The 20,673-nt window shown below is 36.0% G+C and overlaps 1 protein-coding gene across 2 annotated transcripts in view; it reads left to right on the top strand.

Moving 5' to 3' along the window:
- Positions 1-15,950, top strand: part of LOC100917314 (adhesion G protein-coupled receptor E4) — a 61,270-nt gene extending 45,320 nt beyond the window's left edge. For both annotated transcript variants that reach the window (XM_031947717.1, XM_031947716.1), the window contains 9 exons: positions 675-868; positions 958-1,116; positions 2,201-2,395; positions 5,907-6,142; positions 9,437-9,503; positions 10,272-10,363; positions 12,141-12,321; positions 13,757-13,852; positions 15,124-15,950. In XM_031947717.1, the coding sequence (XP_031803577.1) occupies positions 675-868; positions 958-1,116; positions 2,201-2,395; positions 5,907-6,142; positions 9,437-9,503; positions 10,272-10,363; positions 12,141-12,321; positions 13,757-13,852; positions 15,124-15,135 (1,232 nt within the window). In that variant the 3' untranslated portion in view covers positions 15,136-15,950. The remainder of the gene's footprint in view (positions 1-674; positions 869-957; positions 1,117-2,200; positions 2,396-5,906; positions 6,143-9,436; positions 9,504-10,271; positions 10,364-12,140; positions 12,322-13,756; positions 13,853-15,123) is intronic.
- The last annotated feature ends 4,723 nt before the right edge of the window (positions 15,951-20,673 follow it).

Below are 20,673 nucleotides of genomic sequence, written 5' to 3'. Positions count from 1 at the left end.
TGTGTAAAGTGCCTTCATCAATGTAAATCATCAATTCTATTGTAGTTTCTTATTTTTGAGAATTGCCTGGACACTGAATAGTTAAGTGACTTGTCCATAGTTAGATAGCCAGGTCTTCTGGACTCTAAGGTTGAGTCTCTATCCACTATGCCATGCTTGATATTTGGATAAATTTCCCCTAATCATTGTTTATATAACTAAGGATTACCTGAAGGGAATATGTGGCCAAAATATGTCTTCACTGTGTGCTATTATCCTGGACTGGTAACAAAATTCAAACATCTTTCTTTTTACAATTTCTATTATACTTCTTATGTAAACAACTTATTGGGATTGTGAACCTACTGAGAGAATTTCTCAATAGAAAAGAATACTAACTAAAGATAAGAGCTGTTCTGAAATGGAATATATTGACATTGCAAAGCTGACGTTGAGTTCCCCATCACTGAAGGTCAGAAAGCAGAAGCTAAATGATGCTTATTGAGGATATTGCTGAGGGAATCCATGATTGAAGGATGGGAGGAAGTCAAACTCTGTGTTTCTGAAATCTCTTCCAACTCTAAAACTCATTCCCATTATTGGACTGGTTCAATGACCCCTTAAATTTGACCCATATTTTTAAGACTTTCTTTTCAAAAGTTTTTAAATAAATAGCTTTTCTTCTTTCCTTACAGGTGCAGTTGTTTTTATTTCTTATGTTTCCATTGGATCCATAATAAATGAGACATTTATCTCCAAGGAAAACCTTACCATCGATGAAAAACTAGAAAACATTTATCTGAACTCCAAGGTAGTGAGTGGGACAATTGGATATAGTAATGATAGTTTCCTGTCCACACCTGTCATCTTCACTTTTCAACACATTCATGTAAGTAGAAAGTAATTGGCTTCCTTCTTATTTCTGAATTCCTGCTCTTGAATTCTGATATACCACAAATCATGTCCTTCTCATTCCAGATGAAGAGTGTGAAAGAAAAGCCTCTTTGTGTTTACTGGGACAATACAGTCTGGTCCAACAAAGGCTGTAAAACCATCTCTTTCAATGACAGTCACACTGTGTGCAGCTGCAGCCACTTCTCCAGTTTTGCAGTACTCATGGCATCCGTGGAATTGAAAGTAGGTTGAATCAAATTAATTTGATTTGATGTCCTTTACAATTCAGCTTTTATCCACCTTTCCAGCCTTATTATACATTATTTTATATTATATGTCAGCTTCATGAATTCTGTGATCCAATCAAACTGGCCACCATTCTATCTCCCATTTCCATGACTTTTCAGGCTGTTCCCCATGTCTGAAATGCTCTTTCTCATTACTTCTGGTTCTTAGAATCATTGGAGCAGTTTGAACTCCACAAGACCTTAATGATTCCTTCCTCCTTAATCTGCTAGCGCCTTCTTCTAAATAACTTCCTATTTATTTTATATATACTTCTATGCTATATGTTGTCCAGATGGTCTTCCACTAAGGAACATACCCTCCTTGAGGGGCAGGGATGGTTTCATTTTTTTCCCTGTACCCCCAGAGTCTATTTCACATAGGACCCAACACATAGAGGTCTCTCAATAAATGCCTGCAGATATTGCACTACATGTAAGAGGCCATCTATCATAGATAACAATATATACTCATCTTGGAGTCATTAACTCTATTTATTACATGGGTATATTTTTTGCTTTAAAATATAAATTCCCTGAGAGCAGGAATTGTCTTTGTATCCCCAGGACCTATCACAATTCCTGGCACAAAGGAAGTGCTTAATAAATGCTTGCTGATCAAGATAACTTTTTAAAAACAATTTCTTCACCTGCAAAATGGGAATAATATGTATTACTCACTTCACATCTCAAAATGGATTATTAAATTCAATATTTTCAAACTAAAATCATTGTTTTTTTCCCTCCAAATTCTTCTCTCTTCCCAGCTTGCTACCACCACCCTTCTAGTCACCCAGGTTCACAGCCCAGGTGTCAGTCACAACTAGATTTGTATCTGAAAGATTAAGTCAAAAGGGGAATAATGTAAGCTGTAGTGAGACAAGTCTGTCTGCATATGGTAAATAAATGCCATTGCATATATATTCCACTGATGTCCAGAAGCACCTATTAAAATCAACATAAGCATGTGAATCTTGAGGTCTTCTAGTAGACAGTAGCAAGGCTCAAAATGATGACCACTGTTCTTCTCTTTCTGATCAAAGGAAGATTTCGTGCTGACTATCATCACCTATGTGGGGCTGGGCCTCTCCCTGCTCTGTCTCTTTCTGGCTGCCCTCACCTTCCTCCTGTGTCGAGCCATCCGGGGCACTGGCACCTTGCTCCACCTCCAGCTCTCCTTGTGCCTCTTCCTGGCCAACCTCCTCTTCCTCACCGGAATTGAACGAACAGAACCTAAGGTAGTAGGAGCTCTTGAAATTCTTTCCTATAGAAATCAAGTGCAACTATCCTGCTGGTAAGGTACATGGGTCACAGGGAAGACAGATGTGATAATAGCTAACGACTGTATGGCAAACATTTAGTTCAATTATGTTGAAGAGCCACTTTTTTGGATAAATATTATTTGGTAAGAATTTTGGCCTGGGAAGGTGAAGCAGCATGGCAAGGTGGATAGAGTGCTGAAGTAGAATCAGAGGCTCCTAGTTTCAAAACCTATCCCTGACACTTGTGTGACAAAATGTAGATCACATAACTTTTCTGAATTTCAGTTTCTTCATTCACAAAAGGGAGATAATAAAACTAACCTGACTTGGTGGTTGTGAGAATCCAATGGGCTAATACAGATAAAACAATTTACAAACCTTAAATACTCCCATATTCCAGTGGGACTTTAGTTGTGAAGATATGGCTCTTCCCTCCAGCAATGCCCGCTTCTTCTGCTTGTGTCCTTCACATACTTTCGTAAATCCTCTACCCATCACAATACTCTCATGGGCCATGCATTTAGTTGTCCCTGACTCACTGTTTACTTCCTTTCTAGTAAAGGACTAGATGAGAGAATAGAAGAGGGACTTAATGTCCCCTGGAGGCCACAGCTAAGCCCTGTGGTACCTTGGACCAGAGTGATAGAGATGATCAGACTGGGCTTAGAGAACAGGACCAAAGGAAGAGGAAAGCTCAGGGCCAATCTGAAGGTTATGCTGTTGGGACAAGGTAGGAGCCTCAGGCCTTAAGAGCACTCCTTGCCTCAGCCATCACCAAAGGGAGATCAGAAGTCCTGCCCAAGAGGAGAGAAAAGGAAAGAGACTCCTTTACCTGCACATTTGAAGAGTTTTGTTTCCCCTAAACCACCATGACTTCCTTGTGTAGCATAATTTTGATTCCCCTGTGGATATTTTCCAGAATCCCTCAATTTCCTGAGTCTGGTATAATACAGAAAATGAACTATCTTCACATCTATGAATGTTTGGGTTCAAGTTTCTCTCTCAGGCACATAGAGGTTGTCTCAGAACTCTGGGCAATGCTGCAGGTGCCAACCTACAATTCTAGAGAGAGTTTCCTCACCTTGGAATTCCCTATGCTATCATTTCCCCACAGGGATCAAAGTTAAACAGTCTGGCTGTTATACTTTATGAATATCAGTGAAGAAGAGGGGGAATGGCTTTGTCTAACACTAGAATGAATTACAAAAGGAGCTTGTAATTTATATGCTAAAATGTGAGGTCCTTAAGAGAGGACATACTTTTTTTTTTTTTTTTTTTGCTGTTTGTTTTCTTACTACTTAGCATAATGCCTGTGGTATATGAATATTATGGAATATTATTGTTCTGTAAGAAATGACCAGCAGGATGATTTCAGAAAGGCCTGGAGAGACTTACATGAACTGATGCTGAGTGAAATGAGCAGCATCAAGAGATCATTATATACTAAAACAACAATATTGTATGAAGATGTATTCTGATGGAAGTGGCTATCTCCGACAAAGAGAAGATCTAATTCAGTTCCAATTGATTAATGATGGGCAGAATCAGCTACACCCAGAGAAGGAACACTGGGAAATGAATGTGGACTACTTGCATTTTTGTTTTTCTTCCCATGTTATTTTTACCTTCTGAATCCAATTCTTCTTGTGCAAGAAGAGAACTGTATGGTTCTGCACACATATATTGTATCTAGGATATACTATAACATATCTAACATGTATAGGACTGCTTGCCATCTAGGGGAGAGGGTGGAGGGAGGGAAGGGAAAAATCGGAACAGAAGTGAGTGCAAGGGATAATGTAACAAATTACCCATGCATATGTTCTGTCAATAAAAAGTAATAATTTTTTAAAAATACATCATTAAAAAAAAGACTTTCAAGAACAATGGAAAGAAGTTGCAAAGAAGTAAACTTGGGCTTGATGTTAGGATACATCTCTAATTTGTTGTTGTTCAATTGTTTTCATGTCTCAATGATCATGACCTATTTCTGGTTTTTTTTTTTTGTTTGTTTGTTTGTTTGGTTTTTTTTGGAAGAGATACTAGAGCAGTTTTCTTTCTTTATTTCTCTCTTCAATTCATTTTACAAATAGGGAAACGGACTTAAACAGGATTATATGACTTGCCCGAGGCTAGTAAGTTTGAGGCTGGATTTGAATTTAGGAAGATGAATCTTCCTGATAACAAGGCCAGTACTCTATCTATTGCACCACCCTAAAGTTATCTAAATGGGGAATGAGCTGCCTTGGGAGGTAATAGATTCCTCCTTCTTGGATATTATTAGGCAGAGAACAAATAATCTTTTATTAAATATGTCATAGTAAGAGTTTCACTATGGTATGGGTTGAACTCAGTGGCTCCTGATATCTCTTCTAAGGCTAAAATTATTTGATTCTGTGATCAAAATGTAGTAAATTATCATCTTTCTTGAATGATTTAGAAATGTGCCTATTGAAAGGCAGAGGATAATAATAACTGAAATTACCATAATATTTTAAGGTGTCAGGCAATTTCTCAAGAGAACTGAGGTAGAGGTATACCCATCAGCTAGGGTCCAAAATAGGCCCCAAGAATGGAAGTCAAAATAGAAATAAGGAAATGTTTCCACATATTAAGGCAAGTGCAGATAGTCAATAAGTAGCATTGTGGCAATTTAGGAGGGAAAATTATTGAAAGGAAGAAAGAGGAGGGACTCCTAGGGGAATATTTGGCATGCAGCAATCAGGGTTTGTTATCAAGAGTATATTCTCTATTCAGGGACAAGATACTTTTGCCATTGTGAAAGTCATCCATTTAGACAAAATTACATGATTGAGGTAACTATTTAGACCAAACCATATGTATCCCTTATTCAAGGACAAGTATTTGCTACTTCAGAGGAACAGACCATCCACTTTTTACTGAATGCTTGTGTCCATTATTACATTATGTTTCTTCTTTGATAAGAGATGGAGACTTTCTTTAATTATGTCATCAGATAATTGGGATTGGAGAAGTCCCTACATTATTAGGCAATGAAAATTTTGTGATCCCTATATTTTCTCCACAAAGCTTTGCAAAGTTCTTTATACAGATTATCATTTGAGCCCTCAAATAACAATGTAATAGAGATGACAAACATGCTCACTACACAGACGACTTCATTGGAAAGACCTAAGAAACCATCTAGTTCAAGAATTTCATTTTACAAATGAGAAAATGGAGACTCATTGAGTTTAAATGATTTGTTGTGAGTAAAATAAATAGCAAGAACCAGAAGCAGGATTCAAACCGAAGTTTTTCTGACACAGGTGAAAAAATTTAGTCTACCACATAGCCTCAGAAAAGGGAATTCTCAGGGTCACTTAGAATTCGGAGGATTTCTTTATATCAAAAGATCTAGAAAGAAAATAAAATATCATTTTCCTTTCTCTATCCACCTTGGTAAATTGTAGACATTCTCTTCCACGTACACATCACTCATCTCGGCCTTACCTGTTTCTTTCAGATCATGTGTTCCATCATTGCTGGGGGATTGCACTACTTATACCTGGCTGCTTTCACTTGGATGTTCCTGGAAGGGCTGCACCTTTTCCTCACTGTCAGGAACCTCAGGGTTGCCAATTACACCAGTGCCAGCCGGTTCAAAAAAAGATTCATGTACCCTTTTGGCTATGGAATTCCAGCTGTGATTGTGGCTGTGTCAGCAGGAATTGTCCCCCAGGGATATGGGACAAATCACTAGTGAGTGGGGCCCAGCATTTTTGTTATTGTGCATTAATCTACATATTCAACTGGTATTCTGGAGTTAAAACTTTTTTATTTGTTTCCTAATTTATTCAAAATTCAAGTTACCTTTCTCATAAGATTGGAGTCTAATAACCTAAGATTCAGTGTCCAGTCATTTCAATCCAATGCCTACTCCTATCTAAATCCATAAGTTTTGCCTATATTTATAAATATCTTTAAATTAGAGAAATGAGGTTCAGGAACTGAAGACCAAGCAGGTTCCAATTCAAATCATCCATTTCCCTAGCACCTACAACCTATAATTTGCACAGCATTGCCCCCTGAGACTGAACAAAGATGCAACATAAGTCCTTATTTTTGTTTAGCTTACAGTCAATAAGACATGTTCTCCAATAATCCATGTCTGAAGTGTTTCTCTTTCCTTCCCCTGAGCTCTTAGAATCTCCCAGCCTCTTAGGCTTAGTTCAAGGATCCCCTTCTGTAGAATACCCCATACATTAATGGCCTCTTGAAATGATTTGTATTTCTGTTGTATATAATTTGTATTTACTTGTTGTGTATATATTTTTGCCTCCAGAAGAAATAGGCTCCTTGAAAGCAGGGACTGTTTCATTTTTGCTTTGTTCCTGTATCCACTGTGCTTAGGCATCCAATGACAAATGAAACAGTCCCTGCCCTCAAGGAATTTGTACTCTATTACACCTCTACTATGCCATATCTCCTCTCTTGCCCATCCTGAAGCAGATTATATATAAAGCCAAAAGAATGTTTGTGTGCCCTTTATACTCATTTGGGATGTCATCCCCAGGTTTTCCCATCTTCACTCAATACCTTTGGTAGAGACAAAATCATAATCATTACCTATGGACCTGATAATGGAGTGAATAGACATGATGCATATACCAGATGATTCCTTGCTGAAACAATTGTTACTAAGACAGTCATTCAACAAACACTTTAGCCAACAAACTCATTTATTCAGCACATGTGAAGCACTGTGCTTAATGTGCTCATTAAGAATGTGCTCAATGCCAGGGCAGACAGAATGCTTAGCTAAGACACAGCCCCCAGACTTCCTGGAGCTCACACTTCTTTAAGGATAGGAAAAAGGTACAGGAAAAGAAAGCTAATAAAATAAAATGTGTAATGGTAAATACATCAGGGAGAAGCAAGAACAGTACTTTGTAAGGTAGTGAATAAAGACCAGGAAAAGGATTCAGGAATGGGACAGAAACCCTTGGAATTCAATAGCAAAATAGAAAAGGAAGGTAGTCTGGATATAGGAAACAACCTGAGCAAAGGTTTTGAAGAAATAATATGAAGGATACATTGGTATCTCTTGAAGCTATCTTGAAGCAGAGATATCTCTGCACATGGTGCTTAATCAATGAATACTTCTTCCTAGTTAATCTCTGCTGTTCATGAAGAGCTTCTTACTCTTTCAGTAATGCTTCTGTAGAACTACTATGCTCTTGATGCATTGACTACAACACAGAAACCTGTACCTGTATCAGAGCAGAAAAATATGTTGGAAAATGCTAAGAAGGCCTTGCAGCCTTTGAAGAAAAGTTTTCTTATTTCTGTACTATAGGACAATAGAATCTTGATCAGTTTAGCTGATTTCCCAGAGACTTAAGCCATCCTTCACATGTTGGTTCTCTTGTTAAATTTCTGTTTGCTAACCTTTATCTTTGTTAAATATCTCTTTAGTCTTGCCCCCAGCTACTCAGCCCAGGTGGTATCCAAGATAATGGTTTATCAGATGTGGTCATCAGTGTTCCCAGATGCTGCTTTGATCTCAGTGAAGAAATATTGCTCTGAATCTAACTTGATCTGTCTTCTTGAGTTGCCATGTTTTCTAGAAATTGGAACCAGAGTGATCAGGAGACTCTAAATATATTGAAGATAAACCTTCCCCCTACAGCTGACATAATTTGTTGTTTGTACCTCAAGCTGGACTTTATATGTGCTTTTGGGAGTCATGAAAGGGACCAGTCTTTCCTAGGCTAAGAAACTGCTGGACTTTATATGTGCTTTTGGGAGTCATGAAAGGGACCAGTCTTTCCTAGGCTAAGAAACTGCTTGTGAAGCTGGGACCCTCTTAAATAAACATACCCTCCATATCTTTTGGTCTAGCAGTTCCCAAGGGTGAAGAATGCAACTTTTGCTATCACCTTGCTCTTTTCCTTCAGCAGGAAAGCAGTTAATGTCTTAGCCCACTCCACTATATTTGCCAAGAAAACTTCAAATTTTTTCAAAAGAAATCTCACAAAGAGTTAAAAAATGATTGAATAGTGGAAAATTCTTTGATAACCAATGGATTCAGCTCAAATCTCATTTTCTGAAAAGAGACCTTTCTCATTTCCTTCACCCTCCTTTACTTCACCTTTTCTCTTCCAATACTATTCCCATTTAGGAGAAGATTTCTGTTTCCTCCTCCTTCCTTTGTTGCACTTTCATAAATATGAAAATTTCTATTTGGAACTTGAACTTTTTGCACTTGCTTAAGGTTCCACATGCACATTCATTTCTCTTATAATAAACCTAGTTTTTCAAGTATGTTTCATGAAGTTCTGATTGTCTAGTGGCCATCTCTAGCATTCAGCACAGAGCTTGGTATATAGTAGGAGATTAATGAATCTTAGTTGATCTATCAATTATACTAAGTACAGTTGTTCCTACTTTGTTGAAGGCAAGTAAGGACTGTCAGTGCCCTGGGGACAGACTAATACCTGTATCTAGCTACAGTCAGTTTCTTCCTTTCGTCATAACCAACATCTTCACACTAGAGTCTTTAATTGCTTTTTAATTGGTTAATGTGTTTTAGGGCTGTTTCTCCAATCGGATTTTAAATTTCTGGGAAACTTGTGTAATTGTTGGCAAAATGAGCTTGGAATCTAATGATCTGAGTTGGAAACCCAGTTTATGACATACTATTTGGGTGACCCGGAGGAAGGTGATTCACTACTTTGGGTCATCATTTCTTCATCTACAAAATAAAAATAATAGCATTTCTACAGACTAACTCACAGGGTCTTCAGAAGGGCTTGACAAATCTTAAAAGGCCACAGAAATGTGAGCTATTATTAATTCAAATCAATCCAACATGTTTGTATAAAGCTGCTCCTATGTATCAGGCCCTAAGTGAATTTTGGGGGATACAAAATTCTATTGGGGAGGAGATATTCTCCCTAATCTTGACTTCAATACCCAAATCTCCAAAGCCAGGATGCATACTCCAATACAAAAATGCTCATTTATTGATGCTGTTATTTCCTTTTTTTCCAGTTGTTGGTTAAATCTACACATGGGATTTGTCTGGAGTTTTATGGGACCAGTATTTTTCATCATCTTGGTGAGTCAAAAAACAACTTTAATTTTCTGCTTCTGTCAAAATGAGCTGAAAATCAAAACAGGTTAGTGGGTGGTGGAAATAGCACTGGATTTGATATCACAAAACCAGAATTCAAGTCTAGATTTTTCTGCTTAATCCCTAGATGACATTGGATAAGTTATTTATCAATCAATAAATTCATATAAGTATTTACTATAGGCTAGGCTGGGTGCTAGGGATAGAAAGACAAAAACACAGCCTATATTCCCAAGAAGTTCATATTTTAATAGGGCTGATAACAACCAATCAAATCTGTACATTTATGAAATATATAGGATAAATAGGAGATATGAATGGAAGAGGCAGAGGAAATGAGAAAGGTCTCTTTCAGAAAATGAGATTTGAGCTGAATCCATTGGTTATCAAAGAATTTTCCACTATTCAATCATTTTTTAACTCTTTGTGAGATTTCTTTTGAAAAAATTTGAAGTTTTCTTGGCAAATATAGTGGAGTGGGCTAAGACATTAACTGTATAACCCCGGCCAAGTCAGTTCACCCTGTTTGCCTTGGCTTCATTTGTCAAATGAGCTGAAAAAGCCACTCCAGTATCTTTGCCATGCAAATCCCAAATGGGGCAATGAAGAGTAAGACACAACTGAAATCACCAAACAACAACAACAATGCTAGGGAATGAGCTCCTAAGTCTATTGGTTAGATGGTTATAACCATGTTGATTATAAATATTGATCCCCAAAGTTTGGTTCAAGCATTTCTTACAATTCCTACAGATCAACTTATCTTTTTATTTGACAACCCTATGGATTTTGAGAGATAGACTTTCAGCACTCAACAAAGAAGTATCCACCATACAAAACAACAGGTAAGCTGCTCAGCCCCTTCCTTGCCTTAAAAGTCCAGGGAACTCTGGATAATTTATAAACGGTATTGCTCTAGTCTTCCCTCTGAGATCCCTTCCAATACTGATGCTCTGTGAACTCTGTGTGCTAAGCTGATTTGACATTTCTACAGAACATTTCTATTGAATAATAAAATAATAGTAATAAAAGGAAGAGGAGAAGAAAGAAGTAAAGGAGGAGAAAGATGGTTCCCATTTATAGATATTTTAAAGTTGATAGAGCATTTTTCTAACTACTCTTCTTCAAGGTATACCTCAATAGATATTATCCCATCTTAAAAAGAATAAATGACTTGTCCATGGTCCCCAGCTATATAAGTTGCAAGGATAAGAGTTGTACACAGGCCTCTTGACTTCAAGTCCAGTTGTCTGTCCACTAAAACAAGTGGCATCTCTCAACAACTCCATTTTTGCATTCTGATTTAGAATTATCATTAAGCTCTCAAAGAAAAGTAGATACTGCCAGGTGGAAATCAATCAACATAGTACAGGAGACAATTAGAAAAGTATAATGGTCTATCCTAGTAGGTAATGAGTTTCCCACCATAGGAGATTTCTTTTACCACTTTTGGGAGGAACATTTGCTCCAATATAAGTAGTACTAGACAGCCACTGTGTTCACTTCCATGTTGAAAATTTTATGGGAAAATGTGATTCATTTATAAATACCTATTTCATAGGGTTTTTTAAAAAATATTTTAAAATTAAATTTTCTTTTTTATCATGAACTTTGCAATAACTAAAAAAATGAACATTTTAATATACTGATGACAAAATATATTTTTTAAATAGCTGTACATAACAGAAATCCATAGTTTCATATACCATTTTTAAGAAATTATCTATTGTACAAGAATAGGTAGCTTTAGCTTTACTATAATAACAATTTAAAATCCACATTTAATATGCTTTTCATAAAGTTAAGTGCCAGAACGTTCAACTTTGTTTTAACCATTAATTCATTTCCCCAAATGCCCCTTTAATAGTAGTAAAGCTTGGGCTTTTTATACCAGCAAAGGCAGCCTTAAATAAGGGTGTTCAAAAAGAGTTCTTAGGAATAGGGAAGAAAGGAAAGAAGGAAAAAAAATTGTATAAGACTTATTATGTGCCAGTCATTGTACTAAGTGCTTTTTATAAAAATCGTCTCATTTGATAAGAGGTTATAGACTATTTGTGCTCAATCTGTGGTAAAGCTTTCTAAACTCAGTTAGATCTGATCAGCCATAGCTGGACACCCTGTACTTTGATTCTAACACAGTAATGTCATTTTGATCTATAAAGGGCTGAAACTCTGAGTTGATGCATTGGGGTTAGACAACCAAGCACTTAAGGCTAATTACTTGATTGGACAATATTCTATTAACATATGCTTGGAAAATGGCCCTTCCCACTATTCTGTGCTAGTTTGCTCTTTTGGTGTGTACAGAGAATTGTGGGAAGGATTAAGGGGTGGAATAAGACAAGCCAGAGTCATTTTGGTGGTAGAGGAGGAGAAGGAAGGTTGTGGAGATCCTGTGTCTATTCCCTTCACTTCTACCCCTAAAGACCATGAATAAAGACCAAGGACTTTTGCTTCTCCTGACTCCAGCTGATTCTAAGGTATCCAGGATGCTAACTCGATCTTCACATTGGTCCTCTTTGGGAACAAAGGACAAGAACTAAATAGGAATAAGACCTGTTGAGTTGAGTCTAGGATAAAACATGAAACAAGAATCTCATCTTTGCCTCTTGGATTTTACAGGACCCTGACAATTAAAGCCCTAGCTCAGCTCTTCATCCTGGGCTGCTCCTGGAGTCTTGGCTTCTTTCTGATTGACTCTATAGCTGAACCAATCCGATTAATCATTGCCTATGCCTTCACCATCATCAATTCCTTGCAGGGAGTCTACATCTTCCTGGTACACTGTGTCTTCAATCGCCAGGTAATAAGGGGCTTTTATCCTCTCTTATCAGTTTACATAAAGAATCCCATTTCCAAGAATTACAGATTCATAGAATCTCCAAGTGGAAAGGGCCTCAGAGGCCATTTAGTCTAATCCCCACTCTGGAACAAATGTTGCCTTTGTTTTGTCCCCATTTTGCCTTTGGTGAAGATGTCCTGTCACTCACTGAGATAGTCCATTTCATACTTGAAATGCTCTAGTTCCTAGGAAGTGTTTCCTTATTTCAAGGCTAAATTTGACTCTTTGTAACCTCCATCCTCTGCTCCCATTTGATGGGTACATATTATCTTTTTTCTAATACATTGTATTCTTTCAAACATTTTCTTTGGAGGAGAAACTCCTTTTGACCAAGAACTTCCCTCATTTTCAATCTTCCAGTTTGCTATCACTTGAATAAAAGTTTTGTTATGATTCCCTTACTCCATTTTCTTGATGGAAAAATAGTTCTTGGCAAAGCAGACAGTAACCTGTTTGGCAATCCTCAATTTTTCATAAAGCTTTCTCTATTTTCCTGATTACAATATTAGTTTCTTCCCCCCCCCCAAAAGGATCACAATAAAAGGACAGGAAGAATTTAATATAAGATATATTCATCTAAACTTCTGTCACATTATCAATGGTAAGATGAAAGAAAGAAAGAGAGAGAAAGGAAGAAAGAGAGCGAGAAAGAAAGAAAGAGAGAGAGAAAGAAAGAAAGAGAGAGAGAAAGAGAGAAAGAAAAAGAAAGGAGAGAAAGAACAAAAGAGAGAGAGAGAGAAAGAGGGAGAGAGAAAGAGAAAAAGAATGAAAGAGAGAGAGAGAGAAAGAAAGAAAGAGAGAGAGAGAGAGAGAGAGAGAGAGAGAGGTAGGTCACCTGGGGTAATGACAAATTTATAGAAAAAGTCACTGCCAAGATCATGTGGACCTTAACCCTGCCAGCTCATCTAGGAAGGGGTTACTTTTTTCCATTTACTTGTAGAGATCCAGCAAGAGATTGCCTGTAGAGTTTTGACTCCTGTTGAGGTTCAGATGCCCAGTTGCCTAATCCTCTCAGATGCCCAATAGGGTAATTCCTAATTCTCTCACTAAGTTCACAATAACAAAATGTCTGGAACTGTTTCATCTGTTGTCCAATCTATATAATAAAAAGTCTTGTCCTCGCAAAAGTCCTGAGACTTTATGACGGAAAAGTAAAATTAATGCGCCCTGAGCCCAGATCTCACATTTAGAGTAGCAACAGGTAAGATTAACATTCTATAGCATTTTAAAGAGAAAGTCCCCTACAGAATATTAGTGAAAAAGGAGATAATGGCGCACACACGTTTGTGTGTATGCATGCACACACCACACGCAGACACACAGACATATACACACACACTGCCATTTTGATTATGTGGTTGCCACAACTAAATTCTCTGCCCTCCTGAATCTTCAGGTTCAAGAAGAATATAAGAAATGCTTTAAAAGAAGTAAGAAAAGGACTGAAACAGATACCTATGTGCTGTCTTCTTCAACCAGCCACACCAGAACAGTAAGACTATTTCTTTATCACTTATCATCATTGTCCAAACCAAACACCTCAACTTTGTTGGAGTTCTTTGCTTTTTGGTTTGCCAATAATAGTGTGACCTGGTCACTATCCCATCATAGGCTAAAAATAGCAATTTCTCCTGATACCTTTCTGAGACCCAAAGTAAAATTCCTAGAAATATTGAAAGTAATTTTTGAATTCCATATTGGAATCATCCAGAGTTCAAAGAGTTGTAGAAGCTGAAAGCAACCTGAATTAATTTTCAAATTTTACTTTAAAGTAAGTTTAGTTCAACCAAAGAAAATGAAATCCTATATATAGGAAGAGCTGCTCCTGAGAGAAAGGACCTTAGCTCTACATTCTATACTAGAATGATTTTTCATCCTCATGAATGAGAAACTGTGTAAAACTTTAAGGGTCTCATCACAAACTTATCTTGAACAGTATCACTTCACAAGATCGGGGTAGATTGGAAAAATCTATCAGAGAACACTGAACAAGTATGAGATAAACTTATGCATGTCTTGCCCCAGGTCTATGAATAGATTTTGGCATCTTCTTATAAGATTTTTTTTTTTTTTTTTTTTGCTGAGGCAGTTAGGGTTAAGTGACTTGCCTAGGGTCACACAGCTACAAAGTGTTAAATGTATGAGACCAAATTTGAACTGAGGTCCTCCTGTTTTCAGTGCTGGTGCTCTATCCATTACACCACCTAGCTGCGCCCTTCTTGTGAGAATTTTACCAGTAAACTGAAAATGATCTGGGTTGCAGTTTAGGTTGATGTGAGTTAAAGGATAGCCAAAAGTTGCAAATATAAAACTAATGAGCCAGTTATTTATTAAAATACTAGTCATATATAACTCTTTGCCAAATAAATCTAATTACAATCACAAATATTTAAAAGTGAAGCTCAGATTTTTCATGTCTGATTGAAATATAAAAACTAGTTCATATAAGTTTTAAATTGGTATATAAGGGGCAGCTATGTGGTACAGTGATTAGAGCACCAGTCCTGAAGTCAAGAGGACCCGAGTTGTAATCTGACCTCAGACATTTAACATTTCCTAGCTGTGTGACCTTGGGCAAGTCACTTAATCCCAAATGCCTCAGCAACAAAAAATTGTTATATGACTTACTTTTTCGTTCAATGGACAAAAATCTTATTACCTTTTTATTCATTTTCAATATGTTTTTGTCTTCTTCATATTGCCTACTTCCTTTTTGTTCACTTTATTGCCACTCTTCCTGTGTGCCCTTCCTCATCAATACAGCTGGAAAGATAAGTGAAGTTTAAAAGGAAAAAAAGATGTCACCTCTGCCAGAAAAAAAATCTCACTGGTCACTCCATCAGCAGACTCCAGCTTTGGGGGGATAAGAAGAAACAGAATGGACTCATATATAAATTGCCTCATTCATTTTTCTCCTTCTCCTTCCCTGTATAAATAATTCTAACCCTCCTCACATTCTCCTTTTCTGATTTTATTAGTTCTTACTTTCAATTGGTATTGCAATATTATCTACTTTTTTTTATCACAAATGTACAGCATTTTAGCTATTTTATGGTTTGAACAGGATTCTCTGGGCTAGCCTTGGAATATGACTACCAATGATTAAACAGTATTCACATTTCTACTGTCAAACAATGAATTCACAAATAAAGTTTGTTAATGTAATACATTGTTAATCAGTTTTTATAATTACTTTGTAAGGTTATAAACTACAAGCAACATCAAAATCATTACTACTACTAAGGTATTTCTCAGTATTGTATTTATCAATCTGTATGTCATTTTGGGTTAGTTACATATGTGAAAATGTATAAAGCTAAGTTTTTGCTGTGTTAATCTCATTGATATGGCATACAAGAGGGTACCATCTTCTTTGCATTGTAGTGAACCTAAAAGGATTCAATGAAGAAACATTAAAGACTTGATGCCAAAGAGAGAAACTTTTAAAAATTACAATTCCCATTTGTGTTTGCAGTTGTAAAATTAAGTATGGTTCTAAATCTTCAGTATCAATATCCTTGTCATCCACAAGATTGTGACATCACCAATAAAAGAGGACAACACAATATAAGCACTCTTGAATGAGACCCAGTGTCTTCCGTTTAAGAATATAAAAGTTTGTTAAAACAGGTAGAAAGTTGATTGCTAATACAAAAAATTTGTTGAAATGAAATAGGCATCTTTGGAAATGCTACCAGAAAAATCAGAGGACACTGCTAAAGTTTGATGACTGAAGTCAAGGTGAAAAAAATCAAAATGCTTTGGTATATAATTTACTAATTAAATTTTGCAGAAAGGTCATCACCTTGGTACCTCCTGGAATTATAACTCAGCTCAGCTATCAGTCACAAATCAGTACAACTGCAGGGGGAAAATGGGGCAGTTTACAAGTCCTGAGCTACCTATCCAGTTATTAACAAAGCTTTGACTAGAGGCAATGCTCACATTTCACCTTAATTCAAAGAAATAAGTAAATAAACCTTTTTCCTTCTAAATCTCCAAATTCTTTACATTTTTACCCATCTCAACCACACTCCTATTCAGTCATAAGATTTTAAGTGATCAAAGACGTAATTTAGAACTTTAGGGTTAAAGGGCACTTTCCTTAGAATAGACCTGTGAGCTAGGGTAGTTAGTTTATTCCCATTTTATCGCTGAGACTTTAATGAATTCAGGGAGTCAAGGAGGAAGAGCATTTAGATCAACCAGTAAAAATGCTTGGAGTTATATAAATTTTTAAAGGAAAAATTAAATGAGCTATAGGAGAAATAGACAATAATATACTACTGGTGGACTTCAGTTTTCCCCTCTTAGAACTAGATAGATCTAATCATAAAACAAACAAGAAAGAAGTTAAAGAGATAAATAGAATTTCAAAAAAGTTAGAATTATAGTGGTTGTTGAGTTATTTTTCAGTCCTGTCTCTGCCCCCATTTAGGGTTTTCTTGGCAAAGATTCTGGAGTGGTTTGTCATTTCCTTTTCCAGGTCATTTTTACAGATCAGGAATTGAGGCAAACAGGGTTATGTGACTTGCCCACAGTCACACAATTAATAAATATGTGAGAATGGATTTGCCCTCACAAAGAGCAGTCTTCTTTACTCCAGTCCCAGTGTTCTATCCACTGCATCGCCTAACATCATGGGAATAGAAAGGAGTATACCTTTTTCTTAGCTAAACATGGCACCATCACCAAAATTGACCAAATATTAGGGCATAAACACTTCAAAACCAAATGCAGAAAAGCAGAAATATTAGATGCATCCTTTTCAGATAATAATACAACACAAATTATACTCAATAAAGAGCTATGGAAACATGGATTAATTGGAAATCAAATAATCTAATCCTAAAGATTGAATGGGTCAAAGAACAAATCATAGAAATAATTGATAATTTCATTAAAGAGAAATAACAATGGGGCAACATACCTATATTTAAGGGATACAACCAAAATAGCACTTGAAGGAAAATTTGTATTTTTAAGCTCTCACTTCAATAAAATAGAAAAAAGTAGACCAATAAATTGGTTGTATAGGAATGACCTAGAAGTCTTCCCAATAAAATCAGGGATAAAGCAACTAGGTTCATTATTACCACTATTATGCAATACTGTACTAGAAATGCTAGCTATAGAAAAAAAAATGAAAGGAATTAAAATAAACTATGATGAAACAAAACTTTCTCTGTTTTTGTAGATAATATAATAGTATACTTGGAAAGTTCTAGAGAGTCAATCAAAAATTGTGGAAATAATGAACAACTTCAGCAATTTTGCAGGATATAAAATAAACCCATGTAAATCATCAGCATTTTTCTTAATGGGGACAAAATCCATCAAAAAGAGGTAGAAAGAGAAATTACAATTGAAAGCAACCATAGATCATAGAAAATTCTTACTAGTTTACCTAGACAAATCTAGGAACAATATGAGCACAATTATAGAATACTATTCACACAAAGAAAGTCTGATCTTAACAATTGGAGAAATATTAATAACTCACAGGTAGGCCAAGCCAATAGATTAAAAATAACAATTCTACTTAAATTAATTTACTATTTAGTGCGATAGCAATCAATCTATCAAAAATATTTTATAAAACCAGGAAAAAATAATAACAGCATTAATCTGGAAGGACAAAAAAATCAAGATCAAGGGAATCAATAAGAAAAATATGAAGGAAGATGGAAGAGCAGTATTTGGTCTCAAGCTGCCTTACAAAACAGTAATAATCAAAACAATCTGGTCCTGGCTAAGAATTAATGGAATGGACCAGAAGGATACATTAGGTACACAATACACAAGTGTACATAGTGTAAATGACTATAGTAATCTATTGTTTGATAAATCCAAAGATCCAAGTTTTTGAGACAAGGACTCACTATTTGACAAAATCTGCTGAGAAAAATGGAAATCCATTAGTTAGAGAAAGCATCTCATACCATACACTGAGATAAGGTGAAAATGGGTTCTTGATTTAAAAATAAAAGGTGGCATCATAAGCAACTTAGGAGACATGGAAAATTTTACCTGTCAGATCTATTTTGGTCACAAATTTTATATTTTGTGACCAAACAAGAGGAAGAAAAAGTTTTGGAATATAAAATATAATAATAATAATTTTGATTACATAAAATTTAAAAGTTTTTACTTTTAAACAAAACCAATACGACTTAGATTAGACAGAAAGCAATATACTGGGGGGGGGGGGATTTTACAAGAAATTTCTCAGATAAAGGTCCCGTTTCTCAAAAATCTAGGCAACTGAGTCAAGTTAATGATAATACAAATTATTCCCCAATTGATAAATTTTCAATTTATCAAAATTGTATGTAGTATGTAGTCATATAAACTACTGTATATAGTCATTTAGAAGTTCTAATCAGTAGAGATTAGAAAAATTAAAATTAAAACAATTCTGAAGCACAGCCTCACATTTATCATATTAGCTAAGGTGACAGAAAAGGAAAATGACAAATGTTAGAGACCATTCAGAAGCATTGGGACAGAAATGTAGTATTTGTGAGATGTGAATTGAGCCAATCATCCTGGAACTATGCCCAAAGATCTATAAAACTGTGCATTCCCTTTGATCCAAAAATACATCTACTAGGCCTATAGCCCAAAGAGATCAAAGAAAAAGGGAAAGGACTTATATGTACAAAAATAATTATACCAGCAATATTGTACAATGACCAATTGTGAATGATTTAGCTATTCCTCCCCCATTTTCTATTAAACAGAGCAGCTGTTCCAAACCTTTTCTCCTTCCAAATTGCTTTTAGGACTTCTTCCCTCACTCTTGCAGCTGACAATCTTACCATATAATTCATTTTGGCCTCCTTCTCTTTCTGATATCTCCTACTATCTCATTTTTTATTCCCATCTCTGATGAAGAGATGACCCTTTACCGATAAGTCCAACCCCTCTATATGTGCCATTGGACCACCTATTCCTTCTTGTCCACTTTAGCAGGTTGCTCCAAATGCTTCTTGCTAATCTTTCATTTCTCCCTCTATATTACTTCGTTCTCTGTGGCCTACAAATAATCCCAAGGTCCCACCATCCTCAATAAACCCTCATTAGGTTCTATCTTTCCTACTATTTGTTGTCCTATATGTCTCTTTCCTTTCTCAGTCATACTCCTTTAGAAAATCCTACTTCCTTTTTTCTTAATCCTTTCAAAACCCTTTCAAATATGGCTTCTCGCTCCATTACTAAACCAAAACTAGCCTTTTCCAAATTAACAGTAAATCTCTTATTTTCCAAATCTAATGTCTTCTCTGTTCTCATTCTTCTTGACTTCTCAAACATTTTATATTGCTGATCATTCTTCCTCCTAGATATATTTGTTTCTCTAGTTTTTCATGACATTTCTTTCTCATGCTTCTCTTTCTACCTATTTAACTACTTCACAGTGTTCTTTAGCTAAATCTCTACTAAAGTCATGTCTACCAAATGTGGGTATACCCCCAAACTTTAACTTAAGTCTTTTACTCTTTTTTTTTTTCCTTTTTGACCTCCTACTTAGTGATCTCATCAGTTCCTGTATAATTTCTAGCAGATAACTCCCAGATTTTTATCTGTCTTATATATCTATTTACTTATATCTAGTCTCTCTTCTGAGTTCCATCCAGTGTGTACCTTTACCATTATTGGACATTTTAAACTGGATGACCTGTAGGATCCTCCAACTTCACATGTTTACAACAGAACTCACTATCTTCTCTCTTGCCCACTCCTTAAAGCTTTCTTATTTCTTATTAAGATGTCACTCAGCTATATACATTCAGTTTTTTCTTCTGCTTCACTATTCATAACAATCTACTGATAAGTCTGTCATTCTATTTCTGCATTTCATACATCTCTTTTATTCTACTCACATGGCCACCTCACTATTTCAGGTTCTTACTGTTTTCCCCAAGACTATTGCAATAACCTTCTAATTTTTTTCTTCTACTCACTCCTTTCTTAAATCCATCCTTCACAAAACTGTCTACTCAATCTTAAAACAGATGTGCTCATGCCATTCCATTGATCAAGAAACTTTAAGGGTTCTCTAAGCTAAAGATCTCAAGGATAAAGCACAAACTTTATATACTTAACTTCCTTTTCAAGCCTCTCACTGTATGATCACTATCTATGTTTTCTGGATAACTACACATGATTCCTCTTCACACATTCTAATCACATTTTAACTGACCTACTTGCATTTCTCTAAACTGAACTTATCTTCTATCCCTAGCCTTTAAAAGCTACTTCATACTTTCTTTTACCTGCTTCTCTATATAAATATTGTATTCTCATCTCAAC

The sequence above is a fragment of the Sarcophilus harrisii genome, chromosome 1 (genome assembly GCF_902635505.1).
Source record: "Sarcophilus harrisii chromosome 1, mSarHar1.11, whole genome shotgun sequence".
Classification (NCBI taxonomy): Eukaryota; Metazoa; Chordata; class Mammalia; order Dasyuromorphia; family Dasyuridae; genus Sarcophilus; species Sarcophilus harrisii.
Note: the sequence above shows the minus strand (reverse complement) of the source record. Positions and strands in the feature narration are given on the sequence as shown.